We start from the raw sequence: 20,245 nt of genomic DNA on the forward strand, positions 1-20,245 counted from the left end.
TAGGGTATCTAGAACCCCGAACAAATATGTAATATCAAGAGAGCAGAACCCATATTTTGTATTTTTAAAATTCCCCACAAGACCTTGTTCAATACCTGGCATATTACTCAAAAATTACTCTTTAAATGAATGAACTAAATAGGTACCAGATTGAACATTAACAGAAAGTTGTATCTGCCACAGTCAACCTGTCTTATTTATTTGTAACAATTCCTCCAATTTCTAATTCAAACCTAAACACTTGAGTCTCTTTATTTCAAACTTTCTTATTGATGTTGAAACAGTTGTAGATATTGTATTTGTTTGCTGTTTGTTTATACATCCATCTTATTCCAGAAACAACTTAAGATGGCTTACATGAATATATGAAATTCAAAATGGAATTAATTAAAAATAAGAAGGAAAAAACCAGGAAAAGGAAGGACGGATATATAAACAGTTAGGAATAGGGTTAAAATACTCATGCCATGAAAACCCTATAAGTGGGTCACGAATTCCCCTAAATTTTCTAGAGCTAACATGAGAAGGTCAACTAGTGAGTTACATAATTTCCAACAACCACTGGATAAAGAGATCAAATATTCGGAAGATTCAGCTACTCTTGTAGTAGGCCCTTTAGGGCATTCTCCACAAGAGTCATACCTAACAAATACCACTCACAACAGCATCTTTAGAGTATAAGAGTCCCCTTGGCATAGATCTGATAAAAAGTCATTCACTCACACCACAAGGAAAGGCAAACCAGATGTGCGGTGCCCTTAGGTAGGAAAGAAACACACGCCAAATTATTCTTCAGGGGATTATCATTTAGAATAAAAAAGAAGTCTATTTCTGTTGGTATATCAAATTTACTATGTATTTTCCTTTCCAGGTCACTGTTTTTAATATTCTAGGTAAGCGTATGGAACATCTTTATAGTAGTCAAACATTAATACAGTAAATCTGGGAACTTGTCCTATGGTCTGCTTGAGTCTTGGATACTGAGTCCCCACCCCACCACCCCTTGAGTCATGAGGGAGGATATGAGAAGTAGCCCCTTCCTCATCATCGAAACTTGGAGATGTTTCTTTAAAATATTCATCCCCTTACATTGTGGAGATTTTGTTTGATATGAATAAAGAAGCTTCTTTCTCCTGAACTCATAGTAGATGGTTTTCTAAGTCAGACAGATCTAGATTTGAATTCTGGCTCTGGTACTTTCCATGTGTTACGTTATATTTCTGGGTCTCAGTTTCCTCATCTTTAAAATGGGCATTAAAATACTTTTTAACATGATGTTTATAAGGACAATTTCATATAAAACCTCTCACCCATAAAAAAGCACTCAAAACATTATACTTATTATTGTCTTCTACTTAGCACAGTCCTAAGCATACTGTAAATAATGCACAGGTTTCTTGAATGAATGGATGGATGAATATTACCATCCAGAAGTCTTTATCAATCAGCAAATCTGTCTTAAATATTTGAAATCATTATACTATGGTGGTTAAGAGCATGGGCTCAGGAGTCAGGTTGCCTGGGTTTGAATCCTGACACCATCACTGACTAACTGGGAATCTCAGACAAGCTGTTCAACCATTCTGTCTGGGTTTTGTCATCTGCAAATGGGATAATGATTGTAACTTCCTCACAGAGGTGTTGTAGGAATAATTAGATGAGGATTATTAAGTATTTAGCATCATTACTGGGAAATCGTAAGCATTCAGTAAGGATTACTATAATTATTTATTTTATAGAAGTATAAATGTAATATCACAAAACTTTATTTGTTTTTTCATCTTTTCCCTGGTTCCAATGCTGTGGGATCTTGGAATTTTCCAGAAGGCAAAACAAACGGCTGCATATACTAAATGATTTGTTTCTAAAATTCACACTTCTTTCACTGCTTTATCTTTCTGTTTGTTTTTGTAGGACTTCATCGTTACCGTGGTCTTTTCGTTCTTGTGGTTGGTGGGTTCATCAGCTTGGGCGAAAGGACTGTCTGATGTCAAGGTCGCAACGGATCCCAAAGAAGTATTGTTACTGATAACAGCTTGCAAACAGTCATCCAACAAATGTATGGCTGTCCACAGCCCTGTAATGTCCAGCTTAAACACATCTGTGGTATGTGTTCACCTATGCTTTACTTCCTAATCTTTGTTTGCCAGTCAAGTGACTAGAACCTCTCAGAAGTCATCCTGGGAATGTTTGCCTCCAAAATGAGTCCAGGCTGAAAGGTGCTATTTTCCTCCATGTGTAAGATGATCCTTTGGCCTTGAAGTTTCCATTGTCAGAACCCATAGATTTCAATGCTGCCAATTACGGAGTTCTTAGTAAGGGACCCAGCAGGTACTGGCAGCCATTGCCTGGATGACAGTCAAGTAAAAATTCCATCCCAGAAACAGAGATCAAATCTGAACTTTAAGGCTGAAGCCTGCCAGAAGTTAAAAAGGAATATTTAATGCCATTGAGATTTCCCAGGAAGAAAACATGGTTCAAGCCACACATAGTTAGAATACATCCAATTGATTGCCTGAAGAAAAATACGCAGACCTAGTACAGTTCAGAAAGAAATCCATCATACAAGAAAGCACTGATACTTGTTATGGTAATTTTTATCTTCTCCAACATCCCATTTTAGTTGCTTGATAACTTCAGAAAAGCTGAACTGCAGTAGCTGAACAAAGGCAAATGTTATCATCAAGTGGATAACTCTTACAGGAAGACAGACAACCTGACAGATAGCAGGGTTGCTAAATTGGATTCTTGTTTATGAGCCTAAGAACTTGTGTCATTTCAAAGAAAGAAACTGTATCTGAGAAAGACAAAAGCTATAATGGCAGCAAAAAACAATAGTTATCGAAGAATAAATGGCTCAGCAGTATTTGCTGAAGGAACAACACTTTTTAGCAATCACTAAATATAATTATCTTTGCATCAAGGTTAACTTATGTTTCCACAGCTTTCTGAAATTTAATCTGAGAAGTCATGTGAGAAGGGAAAGAGGATTGCTAGTCGGCTCTTGATGGTTTGACTGTGAATCTTGGTTTGCTAAAATAACAAACATGGACATAAACTCTGTATTCGTGTTTCACAGTCATTTTTATTTGCTGCTGCCCACACCTGTGCATAAATACTTTGAGGTGTACATTAAAATATATTCCACTGCTTCTGTAGTTTGTTTATAGGCAGTACTTAATGAAAGTAATTGAAACCATAATCTCAAAATCTAAGAGAACAGACAAAATCATGCGACGTATTTGTTAGTTTAATGAATAATCTTCTCTATAAGTTATGACAGGCTGCATAGTCCATTTAGTTCCACTTCTGATGTCTCTAAGAAGTTTTAGACTAGGAGATAATGAGTTTTGAGTGAGAAACAATGTGATGTGTCTCTTAAAACTAAAACAGAGAATGGATGGAAACCAAATACGGTGGGGTGCTAAGGATAGGACCATTATAGCCATGGATCCATATTAGTTAAGGGTCTTCCAGTTCCTAGGGAGAGAAAATTCAGTTCAAACTGGCAAAAGCAAAATAATCCTTCCAATCTGTCCTTTGCATCTCCACTGCTACTACCAATGTCTGTAATGCATTAGAACATTTGTGCTGCAAGTCACAGAAACTGACTCTAACTTCATCAGGAAAATATCTTTGGAAGGAAATCAAGTAGCTTAGAAAATGTATGAGACTTGAAGAAACAGACTAAGAAAGCAGGAGCTAGGGCAGGGCAAGTGTTCTAGAGGTCAGATGCCAAAGAATGGTGTCACCAAGTCGCTACTAATGGCAAGTTGTATCTAACCTTGCATTTCTCCGCTTAACATGCAAAGTTCCAGGAGACAGCTCAAGTCACTTAACTGCAGCTTGGCTCTGCAAAGGCAATCAAATTTCCATTCCCAGCAGCAGAGGAAAAGTATATTAATCTGCCAAAACACAACAATTTTTTTCATTACAAACTCATTTGGCTTCAAATCATGTTGAGCTAGCTTTTGACAAAAAGTGAAAGTAATTGGGAAAACACTGAAAATGTGTCTTTCAAGGGCAGAACCCAGTGCCAGGACCTGGAAAGCTAGCAAGAAACTGGACCATTCTCATCCTCCTTCCCTCATCCCTCATTCCTTCTGCATGTCTCTTTCCTTGTTCTCTCTTTTCAGATGGATTAGTTTCCCTTTTGCCTGCTCACACAAGAGAAGATAGCCACCCTATAGTTTCTGAGTTTATATTTCTTTTTAAAGACATATCTTAAATTGAACAAAAATCACTCAGGTCCCAGCCCAGATTTCTGCTAGAGAGACTCTCCCTAGCCCATCCTGGGGTCTCATCAGTCACGTCTGAGGCGGAATTGTGTCATCGACCCATGGCTCACAGAACCCAACCCACTGGGCAAGTGTAGGTTTTAGAGGAGCCAGACACATACTACAAGAGATGACCTCTGTAAGTTAATGGTTCAGGCAATAACTATATTTTCTACCTGGGTAACAAATTGACTTTCTTCAAAGCACTTTGGCATCTATGATTTCACAATGACATTAGTAGGTAGGTAAGCCATCCAGGTAATTTCACAAGCAGGGAGCTAAGGCAAGGGATGTGCATAAGGTCCCCCAAGTAGTTACAGCAATGCCAGACTAGAGCCCAAGTCCCCCGTGTTGCTGCCACTCAAAACAGTTAAGGGCAGAGTTTTGCAATTAGTGTGGCAGGGTTAGAATCCTGGCTCTACTACTTAGTAACTGACTGCCCTTAGACGAACTAACTAAGCTTTCTAAACTCAGTTCCATCATCTGTAAAATCTACAGTTTTTTTTCCCATCATCTATAAAATGGGGATGTTATATAAGAGACATTGAAAGGATTTGATGAGATAATACGTAGGTACTTAGCTTAGCACCGTGCCCAGCATATGACAAATGTTCAGGAAAAGTCACAGGAGAGCTGCTACTAAAATGTGTTCATTTCCTTAAATTTCTGTAGTGTGAGTGCCCAACAAAGGGGGGGAAAGAGTGTTTTTTATTCTCTCAACTTTTCTTTCAAAGGTTCACTGAGCATAACTCTTCTGTCCCTAATTTCCACTTCTGTTTCTCTAGTTTCACCGTAGGCCACCTGGACATATCTTTTCAGATAATCAAGATTTCACACACACACCCCCTTCTTTCTCATGCTACGTAGAGTCTCTCTTTATGTTGTTCCTACACCTGAGCTTGAATCAAAATGTTTACTCCAATTTCAAATGCAACAAAATGACAAGAAAAGATTCAAGGGCTATGTGCCCCCAAAATGTGCCAGCCAAGAGATCTGTGATATCTCTGTGAAAAAAAATAGAGTAAGACATCACTGTTCCTTAAATATACCCCAGGAAAGCTTTGTTTATGTCTTACTTTTAAGTTGCATTTCCATGATTTCTAGTTTCGTCTTGAGCATTCCTTTTTTAGAAACCAAGTAGCATCGGGGAAAGAAAGAGGTCAAGGAGTAGAAGACATAAAATTACATCTCTTCCTACCTGAAAAGATTCCTTGATAAACTTTTCTATGCATGTATTGGCATATACTTACAGAGGTACAATTTAATCAAGATCTCGCCTTTGATGGAAAATATCCTGGTTACTGCACACATGGTTAAAAGATCCTAGATGTAAATTAGAGTTTTGTAAGTGATTATCTAATCCATTTTGACAATGCGACTATTACACTATTATAAGTGCCTTAGTTATGTTTTGTGCAAGGAGCCTAGAGCATAGCACAAAATAGTGTTAAATAAATGTCAGTTAATATTAAAGGAAGGAAGGAGGTTAGAATAAGAGAGAGGGAAAAAGGAAGGGAGGGAGGGAGGTTTGAACAAATCAGTCTTCAATTAGATCAGTTAGGTCCTAGATACTCCATTTTAGCCATTGTCATCTCTCAAGAATATGGCCTCACTGTCAAAGCCCTGCTTCAATTTATGCTGCAGCAAAAGAGTCCCCTGTAAACAATCCATGGAAATGCTTTAGAAAGTGATTCAGAGCATAGCTTACCATCAATAAGCATTTACCAATGCACCGGCACTGTCCATCTGCTTTAGGGGCATCCTCTTTAATCCTCACAACTATTCCACAAGGAAGGAATAATTTTTTCATTTTATATAATGGCAGGGGGCAGGGCTGCTGAGGTCCAGAAGCTAACTGCCTTGTGTAAGGTCCTAGAGCAAGAAATGGCAGAGCACAGTCCACTCTGATTCCAAAGCCTGCGGGGATGACTCCAAGGCTGATATTCAGTTGGTGGGCCTGAGCCACCTGCTGCTAAAATATCGAAATGCTTTGGTAAGGAGGCCCAGTTGCAAGCCCCCAAGGCCCTATATTTTGACTATAGTAGCCCACCCCCTCCCCCGACTCTCACCCTTAGGGCATTCTGAACCACCCACCGTCCAGCAAACCAAGGGATAAATTTTGACCCAGCAAGGGACTTCCAACACCCTATTCCAGAGCTATGGCCACTGCCCAAGCCCGTTTTGGATGGTCAGTGTCGTGCTGGATTGGCTACTAAATATACTTTAACGTCGTCACAGCTTTGTATCATACTATTGTTGTATGTCTGCAATACGGGGCTGTTAAAACTGACGGCCCGTGGTTAATTCCCAGGTCAACCAGTCGGCCTTCGGAAAGGCTGCAGAACAGCTGTTCTGTTTGGGGCCTCTTGCAGCAGCGAACAGTTCTGTTTCCATCACACCCTTAGGCCCTGGGGAAGTAATGCCTGGTCCTCTGACTCACCCTCCAACACATTCCTGGAGAATAAGATGAGTTTCCATAGGAAAGTCTTGCATCCAGTTCTTCAGAAAACATCTCAGGCTTCTCTGAAACGTGCGCTTCATTCCGCGCCCCGTGTCAGTGTTCACTTATGAATATGAGAGGCACAGAGTGTACAATTACTCAGAGTCAGCAATCTCTCTGCATATAACCGTGCATGTGCTTATCTGCGCACACCTATACCACTGCTAACCCCATACTGTTTCTTTAAGTTCACTCATTTATATCATTACAGTCAATAGAAAACTAGTATCTCTAGTCATAAATTAATGCACCATCGGTAAAATGAAAATACTCAACCCTGTACTCCTTGAAGGTATCTCACACACCATGAAGAATACCTCATTTGGGGAGATAATGACAATTTAGGTAAAGGCTCAGGCTGTGGAGTCAGACAAAACAGGGCTTTGAATCTGAGGTCTACTACTTACCCAGTCATGTGACCTTGAACAAGATTCTTACCCTTGCTGAATCTCAGTGTTCACATCTTTAATGTGGGTATAATAATAGATCCTTCCTCTTAGACTAGCTGAACCAATACACAGAAACCCCTCTATGCAGTGCCTAACATACAGTATGCATTCAATAAGAGTCAGATAATATTCTAAATGAAACGAGTTCCAAATGAAAATTTGGGAGATGCCTCAACATTGAAGTGAAAAGTGACCTTTCGTATTCTGAAGGAATTTTCTGAAACAGATTTTACTTGTCCAGTCTATCAACTTTTTTGTTTTGATTCTCCTTTAGGTCTTTGGATTCTTGAACTTTATTCTCTGGGCTGGGAACATCTGGTTTGTTTTCAAGGAGACCGGCTGGCATTCCTCGGGGCAGAGATATCTTTCAGACCCAATGGAGAAGCACTCGAGCAGCTATAACCAAGGCGGGTACAACCAAGAGAGCTATGGGTCCGGAGGTGGGTACAGCCAGCAGGCGAGTTTGGGGGCATCCTCCGATGAGTTTGGCCAACAGCCCGGTGGCCCTGCCTCCTTTACCAACCAGATTTAAAAGGGTAGTACTTGCATTCTTCTGGAGGTAGCCTCACCACCTTCCATGTCAGTGGCAGGAGAATTTTTTAAGAGTTTCCATCACTTATTAATGCAGAGAGTGTTGAATGTCAATCAGAGATCTGTAATCCTCCTTAAGGCAGAAAGGCCTGTGTCATGAGAATTGGTACTTAGAGATGAGATGACATGAAGAGATATATTATTCATCACAGATGGCTAATTGGAGAGTACCTTGTTATATACACAGTCTTTCATGGTCGTTTTGTATGTGCGTTGAGATAATGGAAACATTTATAGCTTAAAGTCTCTAGTATGTAATATGCATAAAGTAAATTAAATAGCACTAAGTTTTCCTATGTGTTTTGATGCAAAAGACATTTTAATGATTTCTATAAGATAATTTGGTGTATCCCAATGTGCATGGATTATTTTTTTAGCTGTAAGCCCTAGTAGGATTGTGAGTCTCTAAATATTTGATTCAGACAGTTACTGTATTTTATTTTTCACTTGATGAATCAATGCTCATATGATTTAGTGCATGAATAGGCATTTTCTCACAAAATGAACATTTCAATGGTATTTATGAAAATTTTCCAGTTTGCACCATGAATTTGTTAAATGGACATTTAAAGAAATATGTTAACTACTATGTATCCTTGACAATTTGTCTCTCTGTCTTTACCCAATGCTGAATGTAACTAAGGTTTGGGGTTCTTTTTTCCCTATTAGTAGATATTCAGTGTTAATATATGGCAATTGCCCAATATTAATTCTATTTACTTAGCTAAATATTTACATTCTTATAACTTTCAATGGTATTTTGTGACTCTTATCCTATGGACCGAGAACAGTAGACTCAATAACTGTGTGTATGAAGTGCTGTTTTCTTAGAATAATAGACACGCAGATACCATGCACCATAGTCAAGTTGTTGTGTTGATGTTAATTTATAAAGGATATTCTGTAGAACCTACAATATCAGCTGAACTTTTAAATCCTATTTATTTGTAAAGTTAATATGTTCTTCAATCCAGTTATTAAAACTTCTCAAGTCTCAGCTCAACTTATTAATTACTCATTCTGATTTGAAGGTTACCCATAAATTAAAAATTACTTCCATGAGCCACTCCACATCTCAAGAGCGTTCTCATAAAATAACCCCCAGAATGTATGTGTTATCAAGAAGATGCCAATCTTCGCCTCTTTGTTTTAACTCGGTCGAGACACCGGGGCCCAATAGTGAGGGTAAGCTGAGCGCCTGTATTTCTAGGTAAAAGTTATCATCAATGTAGAAACTCATTGTGTGATCTTTGACATTGGAAACCTCTCAGCACAATATAGCCTGTGTCTTAAATGGTATCTGTAACCAGTTTCCGGATCCTGCTGGATACATCTGTATTGTGATATCTATTTGACCTTAATAAAGTTATTGTATACAGTGCTGGCTGGATGATGGACAATCACAATAGAACCTGGTTGGCTTTAACAACGAAAGAACAAGGGGTCGATGTGCAGTGTTTCCAATTTTTACCTCGCCCTTGTTTTCCGAGCCCAGGAGTGTTCATTCACTCGTTTCACCACTCTAAGACCTTCTCTACACCCTTCGCTATGCAAGGCCCTGAGGACCTGACAGAGAGCAAACACAGAAACACACCCTACTTCGAGAAGCTGACCCTCATTACGAGAGACAGACATTAAAATAACCCCGTCCCAATTATGCTGTGTGCCACAAGAGGCGCTTAGGATTCCATAAGAACATTTCTCTGAGGGACCTGAGCTAGCTGGGGAGGGGTCACGGAGCTCTGGGCCTGCAGACTGCACAGGGTTTCACAGAGTGTGAGAGGAACTAGCCCAGGCCGGAGCAGCCTTGCGAAGCTCTCAGCTGCTAGGAGGCAGGATGGCTATGTAGGGTAATGAGTAGGCCAGAGTGTAATGAGTCAGGGGGCTTTGTGAGAGGGGCACCGCTGATGGGTGCAGGAAGGAAACCCTGTGCGGAGACCACGATCAGGAACTCCGTCTATAACCTGAAGAAGCTGAGGAGGAGCCCCGAAGGGTGTTAAGCAGAGGAGATACGTGATGCATTTTGAAAAGATCTCAGTGGCTACAGGGTAGAGAGTGCACTGAAGGAGGACAAGAATAAAGGAATCCTGGGGAAAGCAAACAAGCCTTGACTCCTAACACCTATTAGGCAGTGGGCTGGGAACAGGGTGGGGGGGGCTGGCATGAGTGGTACCCCCTCCACCTCTCATTTCCTGGATTTGACTGCTTCCTTCAGCACTAATCAGGAGGAGAGAGTGGCCTCTGCTTCTTACACTGTCATGTCCTCTCCAAAGCGAGGAAATCCTCACAACCAGCAGTTGTTTTTTACCAGTCTTAGCAGTTCCAAAGTACATGGGGATTCTGGTCAGCGGGAAGCACTACCCGCCTTAGTTGAGATGAAGACGTGCTTCCACAGTCTGCTGCAGATTCTCAATAAAATGCTACTGTAATCCAGTGGGGATGTCGCTAAGCTGTTTTTATTCCTTCTGGTTTCAAGAAAAGAGCAGTAGCTCTGGCCTTTGAAAAAGGAGAGTAATTAATCAGTGCAGCAGGAGAGCCTAATTTGGGATCTCAGCTTCACTGCTCGCTAGCTGTACTGCAGCTCTGACTTCACCTTCCTGAGCCTTGGGCCTTGGGAGGAGGGAAAGCACACAAGTAGAAGCGTGGGCTCTGAGATCTGACCACCTAGGCTAGAATCCCCGCACTGCCATTTGCTTGACTTTCCTTTTACTTCCGTACGGTCTTCATCAAAGCCCTGAGACTTTTCTAAAGCCACAGCCTGAAGGCAAGTGCAGCCTGAAAATGTAAGGGAGTTAACACCCCAGGAAGCATCCTCAATCCTGGGGAGTGTGGGCAGCTCAATAAATACCTTTGGCAAGATGCTTAACTTCTCATTCATTCAGTTGCCCCATCTCTACAGACAAAGGTAGTAGCTGCACGGTTGGACATCAGGGTGAAAAAGGTAAGGCACATAAAGGCATTGGAACAACATCTGGCACCTAGTCGGCGCTGTCTGAGCTTGGGCTCCCCTGAAAGCAGGGGAGGGTGACTCCAGGAAGCAGGGATGAGGGAGGAGCAGGGCAGACAGACAGGAGGAAAACCTGATAAACATGGTGTTGCTGGCGAAGCCTGTAGAAGCTCAGTTCCATCAAGGTTTCTGAGTAGTGTTCAGAATGGCTCCAGCAATTTCCATCAAGAGGCTGGCGTATTTATCTACCCTTGATTGAGATTTGCCTAAAGGGGTGGTAATCTTTCCCAGGTTTTTCAGGTTGCACTTGCTTGTCGACTGAGCAGGCTCCTGTGTTTTCCGAAAAATAAGCTGTGCGTCGTAACCACGGTTAGGCAGTGGGCTGGGGGGTGAGAGGAAGGGAACTGGGGGAACTGTTATCACTTCCCTCCCCTCCCGATTCCTGGGGACAGTGGCCTGAGAAAGAATACAGGGGCAGCCCTGGAACATGCGTGCATGAAACAGGTCACCTCCAACATGAGCAGGAACTATTCTTCACAGCTGTGGCTGCAGGCAGAGGCTGGCCAATGGAAGGAAACACAGGACAGCAAAATAGTCCCCTTCAGTGATCAATGAACGTTACTGTTATCACTTAGTCTGTAAAATGGGGGTGCAGATAAACGCACCTCATAGGGTAGTGACAAGAACTGACCTGGTCGAGTGGAAAGGGTGAGGAACTGTATAGCACTCTACAAATGCTAGTTGGCTGTGGAATGTTCACGTATAAATCTACTCCACACTTACATAAGCCTGAGTGAGTTTTTATAAGTCAGATTTCTAATTGCTCTGAGAGGAGCAAAATCCAGCTCCTGACATCTTTGAGCAAGCTTGAAAGACAAATAATAGACACGTAAGCAAACCAAATATGTAAGAATAAATTTTGATTAATGCTGTAAAGAAAAATGAGGCACAATGGTGGGGCAGAATGGAATAGGGTGGTTAGCATCGGTCTCCCTGAAAAGGTGACATTTAAGCTGAGACCTGCAGAATAGGAAGGAGTCAGTTGCGGGGAGAAGTTTTCAGGCAGAGAGGAGAGCACGTCCGAGTACCTAAGGTGGGAGACCACCAGGTGTCTGTGAGAGAATGAAGAGAGCAAAACTAGTGGGGACATGACATGTAAGGGGGTGGTCAGGAGTTGGGCTGTGGACTTTGGAAGAACCAGATCATGAAGGGCCTTGTAGTACATAGGACACAGATTTTATTCTAAGTGGGAAGCCACTACACAGGTAAACAAGACAATAACATGATTCAACCTGCAGCTTGAAAAGATCCCTCTATCGATTTCCTGGTTCTGATATACTACAGTTCTGTAAGATGTCCACATTGGGGGAGGCTGCGTGAAGGGTTCGTGAGACTCTAGGAACTATATTTATAATTTCCTGTAACTGGAGATGCTGAGACTAGGTTGCTGGGGATATAGATTCGAAGAAGATAGACATGATCCCTGAGCTTGTGGAGAGGGCATGCACAGATGATAAAAATATAAGATAAATTCAAATAGTGATAAATGCTAAGGAGAAAATAAAACAGGATGACACGGAGGAAAGCATAGGCTTGGAGGAGGATGGACACTGACATGCCAGACGCCCTGGAATGAGAACACGGCGGTCTGAATTAGGATGGGGGCTCCATCAGTGTTCAGCACCGGCTGAGGCTGGTTCTGTGGTCTTACGTGTTGGGTTGGGGAAATCTTCCATCACTCACATTCAGCAGTTGTAGTTTGGTGTTTAAAGAGTGTAACACCTATGATTTCATTCAATCCATTCAACAAGCCAGTGCAAACGTGGATGCCATTTGAAACTCAGCATCTTAAATTGAGTTCCCCCAGAAGTACACTCTGAGACAAGAATTCAAGTATCAGTAAGGGGTTGGGGAAGTGAACCAAAGAAGGGAAGCGAGCCGATAAATGCTGCATTATGGAGAAAGTCACAGCCGTGTGCCCCTGGGGCCCAACCCCCCTGGGGAACATGAGACACAGAGCAGAACCTCTCACAGAGAGCACCACCAAGGGCAAAGGACCACCAATGCCTGTCAGTAACTCAATGGCTGCTGTCGGGAGGTGAGTGTTCAGACGGGGCTGTGTGTGGGCCACGTGGCTGTAGCAGACGGGGACAGCTGGCGCCGTGGAGCAGGCGCTGGCCGACAGGCGTCGTTAGGTCGGCGTGCATGCCGTGGTGAGCTCCAGAGCAATGGGTGGCCCTATGACAGTGTCTGCCACACGGAGTTGGGCTGTGTTACATAGCTACACCAACTTCATTAGTCCAAGAAATGGACTGCAACTTAAGTCTCTTTCTTTTTAGTCCGAAGACAGTTTTTCCATTAACTCCCAGTCTCCCTAGCACATATATATGACTTTAACCTCAGTTGCCATGTGATTTTCTCTAGCTGTCCAAAGAGAACAATTTTTAGTAACAACTATAAAGTAATAAACTAATACTTATTGAGCACTTACAATGTGCCAGCCACCGAGCTAAGTATTTTGCATTTAATCATGATAGCACTGTGAAGAGGTGCTAGTATTACCCTTAAATAAGAGTTTAGAAGATCAAAGTTAAGAGAAGTCAGACGATGACAAAATCCTTGTGATCACCTTCGCTAATAAAAATAGTCTTTAATTACTGCTATTTATCGAGCATCTACTCTGCACAGAGAACTATGCTTCATGGTTTGTATCCATTTTCCTATGGAATGCTCACAGGACATACAAGATAAACTATTATTTCCATACCCACTGAGCAGATGAGAAAATTGAGATTCATAAAGATCAGGTAACCTGTTGGCTCAAGGTTACTGAGCTGGAAGTGGGCAGGCCCCAAATTCAAATCTAGGTCTCTGTGTCCAAAACCCCTTGCTCTAAACCACCTTGCTAGACCCCAACATGCTACCAGACTGTTCCATTACATTTTAAGCCAGATGTGCTTTGTCTGCTCTACTGGGTACAATGAACAAAGACGCAGACCCTCAAGAGCTACATTTGACCTTCCACAGGGATGTTGAGTCCCTAATAGATGGAAAAATAGCTTTTATCAGAATAATTTGCCACCGTGAATAGAATCAGACCCAATTCATTGAATAAGTTAAGTCATGAAGATGGCTAACGGTCCAGCTGAAGTAAGAATGATTTCTTAACATGCTTGGAGTCTGAAGCTTCACTGAGTTTGGGGGCTCAACTGAATGTTCTTTAAAACCTGTTGGCTGGCAGCAAGGACTTCCAAGGATGGTCCAGGCTCCTCCACCCCCTCACCGGGACCTACCTCCATGAATAATGTACACTGGAGATAAAAAGCTAAGATGAGAACACAGGAAGACTTCCTGGAAGCCCTGTGTTTCCACGGAAAATATTTAAATCTAGTTCAGTTTTCACTTAATGAGCAGGTCCCCACTCGAGTGCCCCGGTTTATTGAACAAAACACACGAAGGAGGTTGTGATAAGTCTCACAGGATTTCTGGTGGCTGAGAAAGGGTTTGCCTTTGGCCTCTGCTCTCTTGTTCGTAGTTTGCAGCTTAGGAGGGTCTGATTGGCTTGTACTGTGATCAACTCACTGGCTCATATGAACTTCAAGTCATCTCCCTACTTATTAGAAACAACCTCGTGTGACATGTTGCCTGCTTTCACGCCACTTTGGTGAACACAACCAGAAAAGCAAAATGCAAACTCTACAGATTTCTTATTTCAAATATTTTTCCCTCTTTCCTATGAACTGACATTTTTCCTGGATATTTACTCCTCTGGTCTTTTCAGACGTTCAAGTCTATTCTGATTGATCTCCACTGTCATATGTTACTTCTAGGACTCGATACATTCCATAGCCGACATGTGACCCTGAGATTTGCTGCCCTTTTTACAAGTGGTTTGTTATCCTTACTCTCCTGATGCTTCTAGACCTTCCATTAAGATTTCAGAGTTAGCAATGATATATACTTTCTTCCACAGAACTTAGCACATGATGCCACATGCACTCACAAGGAATGCATTTTTCCGCACAGACAATTGCCTCAGACGAGACCCGACGTCCAGAACTGAGAGCTAGTTTGCATCTTTAGGCATTGGTAGATGTTGTCATTAGCAGAAGAGTGTGGCAATCAACTTATAGTCAGGGAGGCTCGAATTCAAATATTGATTTCATCACTGGAACCGGGCTGTGTGATTCTGGGAAAGTGCCTCAACATCTCTGAGCCTTAGACTCTTCGTCCATATAATGGCAGATAATGATATCTGCCTTTATTAGTTTTTCTGACTGCCAAAAAAAAAAAAAAAATTACCTCACACTGAGTAGCTTAAACAATATAAATTTATTATCTTACAGTTCTGTAGAAGTTCAACACAGTTCTCACTGGGCTAAAATCCAGGAGTTGGCAGAGCTATGTTCCATTCTGGAGGCTCTAGGGGACAATCCATTTCCTTGTCATTTCCAACGTTCAGAAGCTACGTGGCCCTCTTTCTCCATCTTCAAAGCCAGTAACAGCAGATCGAGTTTTTCTCATATTGTCTCCCTCTGACCTTCTCTTATACCTCCATCTTCCACTTTTAAAGATCTTTGTGATGACTCTTGGACCATCCTGCATAACCGAGGATAATCTGACTTTCAGGTTACTTCTTAACAACCTTATTTCCACCGGCATTCTTAGTTCCCCTTTGTCATGTGACCTAACATATCCATAGGTTCTGTGGATGAGGATGTGGGCATCTGGGGCCTGGGGGTAGAGAGGCATTATTCTACCTACCACACTATCCCCCCAAGAAAGGATAAAATGGGTATAATGTAAATAAATTCTTAGCAGATTTCACTTATCATCGTGCTCAGTAGCTGAAAATAATGATCAAAATTGATAGTTGTCTCAGTCAATAGTATTCATTATTCTGTTAGAAAATGATCCAGCCTGTAGCACTAAAATGTGGCAAGTGATAGCTTTTCAATGGTCATATACTGAGATGACAGCTTTGAAGATGCTCCCAGTCAGGTAGCCCACATTTATCACATTCTCTGCTGAAGTGCTCTAACAAATTAAAACGCATTGTTTACAGATGGGATCCTTGAAGTCCCAAACATTCATTCAGTCCAGCATGTAGCTGGAGAAGTAGCAGGATAAACGCAATTGTTGCCTCAATGTTCTCATAGTCCAATGGGAGAGAGTACATATAAACCTGAAATTACATTGTGTGTTCATTTATTTGCTTGTTGTTTATCTCTCTCCCACTGGACTGTAAATTGCATGAAGGGCCAGAACTTTACTAGATTGTACATGCCTGTATCTCCAACATCGGGAACAGCACCTGGAATATACTAGGTACTCAATAAATATTTGTTAAACAAATACAATGTAGCACGTTATGCAAGCTATTATATTGCAGGGTGTTCACAAAACATGCAAACTATTATAATGTAGATGATGTAACATATTAACTAGCCAGAAAAGAAAAACAATCTACCTCTCCTTTGGAAAGTTTTTAGAATGCTTACAAATAGTTCACAGTACACCGACACAGAAATGGTTTCTTACACGGTGGGGCAGGCTCACCGTGGCCCTCATTTACTCATTTCCAATGTACTCTTTCTTATTATCCTGCTTGCGAACTGCACCATCCCCAGGTCATAATGCAGGTATCACCTGAAGCCCATAGCTGTGCACCGTGTTAAGGTACCTCTGTTGTATCCACCCTCCCCCTCGGCACCCCTCTAACCCCCAATAAGTAATAAATGAGCCAGCTTCACATATTGATATACTATGGAGGCTAAAAAAGGGTGATGGGATAGAGGATGCCTGGACAGGTGAGCATTTATATGGAAGCTACAAAGCCCAGCCAAAACACTAGGGTCACCTCTTTGCCGTGGAGCCTAACAGACCCATAGGTTCTGGGTATTGTGGGCATTCTGAACAAGAACCACATTTTGAATGTGCCTCAGCACACATAGTGCACGAAAGTCAAAGCTCCACAACACAAGTCTTACCTTTACCCCATGGGACACACTGTTTTCTACTAGATTCAATTCTGTGCCATTCCGTTGAACTTCATTTGTTTTTTAAGGCCGGTCTTGACTCTCTCCCTTGATTCACACGCACAAGGGCTCACTAATGGTTGGTCTGAACCAACGTGAGCCCAGTGCTCCATGACATACACACATAGCTTTGACACCAGGTCAGAGGTGTGGTTTAGTAGGAGCGAAGCTTAGAGTCTAGAAGAAGATCCTTCCCTTGCGTCTAACCAATTCTCTTTGTCATCATTACATCCTCCCCAACATGCACTGCTGGATCTAGCAGAGTCTTCATTTGCCGGGAAACAAGGAATAAATGGGAAGTGCATTTTGTTACAATAACCTGACAGGGATTTTCTAGGTTCCAGAAGAGACAAAGACGGGGCTAGAAACTCTAACAAAGGGTTAAAGAACTTACTAAAAGTCTATTTCTTTCTCCCAATTTGGAGTTATTTGTGGGAAACAAAGAATTTTAAAAGCCTCTTGTGTGGAAAAAGGCAGGAGAGTCTGTCAACTGAACCACTGAAGCCACGCAAACCAACCCTCTCCCCAGATGTAAGACATGTCAGCTCTCTTCCACCAAGGACTTCCTGGGACTCAGAGGCCTCATTTCTGCTCCTGAGCCACAGCCAGCCCAGGACAAAGGAGGGCGCTCAGCAGGCGTCCCACTGGGCAGCCTCTCCCTCTTTTACAACATGGTTATTTGTTTTGACAACTCAAGGGCCTTCCTTTATTTTCTCCTCACTTTTTGTAGAAAGCAATATAATCAGAGGTCTCTCACATCTGACTCTCCCAGACTATACCTCCAGAAGCAACCATTGTTTTCAATTTCTTATAGATCCTTCCGGAGATGGTCCATGAAGATGTTAGTTCATGTAAAATCCATTAATTCTTAACAGGGGCAGTATTGCCCCCAAAGGGGTGAAAATTGGTTTGGGGGAGGGACAGGGCCGAGAAAAGTTCTACCCTTTATGTATAAAGCACAGATAATACAGTACATAAAGAGGTACATTCTATATCTGTGATATTAAAATTTCATTGGGGTAGGCCATTATGAAAACAGTACCTAAAAAATTTCCTTAGAAGAGATGTTAATGAAAAGTAGGTTGAGAAATGCTGATAGAATCCCACATTTTTGTGTATATAAATGGTGAGACTCTGTTCTAGGAGGAAGCTAATAGTAAGGTGAGAGCTTGGTCTTGGGTTTTAAATTGTTGAATTGTTGTTTGAATCCTGACTCCACCACTTATTAGTTGTGGGAAGTGGAACTAGTTAATTTAGTTTTGTCATCTGTGAATTGGGGGCACCAGTACTAGCTTCCTCATAGGGTAACTGAATATTAATGAATTTATGCATGGAAAACATTCGAATAGTGCCCGGCACATGGTAGGTATAGGTGCTTGCTACATTGTGGTTTGTCCACTTGATTGTATATCTGAGAGATTGTTCTACATGCCTTTTAATAGCCTCATCATAGTCCTCTTTATGCACATACCGTAATCTATTTAGACCAGGAGTGAGCAAAGGATTGCCCACAAGCCAAACCCAGTCAGCCACCTATTTTTGTAAATCAAGTTTTATTGGAATATAGCCATGGCCTTTCATTTGTGTATTGTCTATGGCTGCTGTCACACTACAGGTCAGAGACTGGATGGCCTGCAAACCCTAAAGTATTTACTATTTGGCCCCTTATAGACAAAGTTTGCTAACAGCTAGTAGCCACCTTATTGAGCAGTGAAGCTCTAACGGGTCACGCAAGATTTTGTGCACATTTTCAAGGGTTGAGAAAGAACACCACTGAGTATGAGGTACATTAAGTTGGTGAACTCACCCTAGAAAAAGTGCTACGTAACCTCTGCTGAATATCACTATGGTCACCTTCTGAGTACTTCCCTTGGGAAGCTATACACCCACGCCAGTGCCTAGTCCACCCTTCAAAGCCATTTTGGAACTCTTTTTCTGGAATGGCCATCAGAGCTGTCATCATATTACACTTGATGTCCTGAATGTCATCAAAATGTCTTCCTTTCAATATTTCCTTTATCTTTAAGTAAAAAAAAGAAGTCACTGGGGGCCAGATCAGGTGAGTAGGGAGGGTGTTCCAACACACTTATTTGTTTACTGGCTAAAAGCTCCCTCACGGACATTGCCATGTGAGCTGGTCTGTTGTCGTGATGCAAGAGCCATGAATTGTTGGCAAAAAATTCAGGTCATCTAACTTATTTACGCAGCCTTTTCAGCACTTCCAAATAGTAAACTTGGTTAACTGTTTGTCCAGTTGGTCCAAATTCATAATGAATAATCCCTCTGATATCAAGAAAGGTTAGCAACATCGTTGCAACAAGTTTGCGAACTTAATTGTCGGAACTTCGTACACAATAGGTATTTACTCACCATCTAGGGAAATGAATTCCTGGGCTCCGACGCCCCTGGTAGTGTTACCAGGTAACCCAGTAGCTTGGTTCATTGAACTTAACCAAGCTGTAACTAGCTCTATACTACCCAGCTGAGAAAGCACAGAATGGACTCAAAGCAACCCCTTTATCAATAGTGCATGGATTGCCAATCATCCTCCCATAGTCTCACACAGTTCACGCATGTTTCATCTGGCCCACACAGTGTTTTTGAATGATTTTTAGATTTATAGTTAACATTGAAAATTCAAGAGGTTTTACATTTCAGACCTCTTTTAGAAAATTCAGAAGCCCTGACGTTTCCCCCTGGCAGAAGTTGGCTGCAGCTGTGAATTCACCCCATGCTACTCCGTAATGATGTGTCAGAGTCCCTTATCACAGTCACTAATTTCCTTGTTTGTTTATGTGGGGACAGAGCCAGGAGTGCAGTTTCCAGGCTCTCGACCTCACGTGGAAAGGTGCTGGCTCAGGTAGTAGATGGCCATCAGCTGTGATCAATTAGCCATTAGCTACTAATATAACTGCTGTGGCTACGGTAGGTTGGTTTGTTGGTTGGCAGAGAAGCGGACAGGTGGATTGTGGCTCCTGCTTCCTGGGTCTCCAACCCAGCTGCCAGCGAGACTATAGTGGTATGACTCCCCTGTCTATGGCTCCATGGGTGTTCCTTTTTGGCCTCACCATATCCTGCATTCTTGTGCGGGGAGCGGGATCAAAGACCCCACATGACAGTTTATTGCCTGTCTCCCCTGCTAAATTGTAAGCATGATTAGGGTGGGGACGCTATCTATAGCCCTAAGCCTTTCACATAGTGCTGGGTACACAGTTGGCACCCAACCTGTGTTGGTTATTGAACATCAGATGATGAATGACTCTGTGAATGGATAGATGGACAGCTGGCTGGCTGGCAGACTGGGTGGCTGGATGGGTATACATTTTTTAAAAAGAAACAATATTAAGTCATGAAAATATGAAAAAATGGTTCCAAAATGTGTTCCCAAGTATTCCTTCCCAAAGTAACACTTGTTCCAGAAACCTCCGAGTGTCTGAAAGAGG

The 20,245-nt window shown here is 42.0% G+C and overlaps 1 protein-coding gene across 3 annotated transcripts in view; it reads left to right on the plus strand.

Annotated features, from left to right (window-relative positions):
• SYNPR (synaptoporin) overlaps positions 1-9,200 on the plus strand; it is a 296,080-nt gene extending 286,880 nt beyond the window's left edge. For all 3 annotated transcript variants that reach the window (XM_033131550.1, XM_033131551.1, XM_033131552.1), the window contains 2 exons: positions 1,915-2,106; positions 7,501-9,200. In XM_033131550.1, coding sequence (XP_032987441.1) covers positions 1,915-2,106; positions 7,501-7,758 — 450 coding nt within the window. In that variant the 3' untranslated portion in view covers positions 7,759-9,200. The remainder of the gene's footprint in view (positions 1-1,914; positions 2,107-7,500) is intronic.
• The last annotated feature ends 11,045 nt before the right edge of the window (positions 9,201-20,245 follow it).

Source organism: Rhinolophus ferrumequinum, chromosome 17 (assembly GCF_004115265.2).
Source record: "Rhinolophus ferrumequinum isolate MPI-CBG mRhiFer1 chromosome 17, mRhiFer1_v1.p, whole genome shotgun sequence".
Lineage (NCBI taxonomy): Eukaryota > Metazoa > Chordata > Mammalia > Chiroptera > Rhinolophidae > Rhinolophus > Rhinolophus ferrumequinum.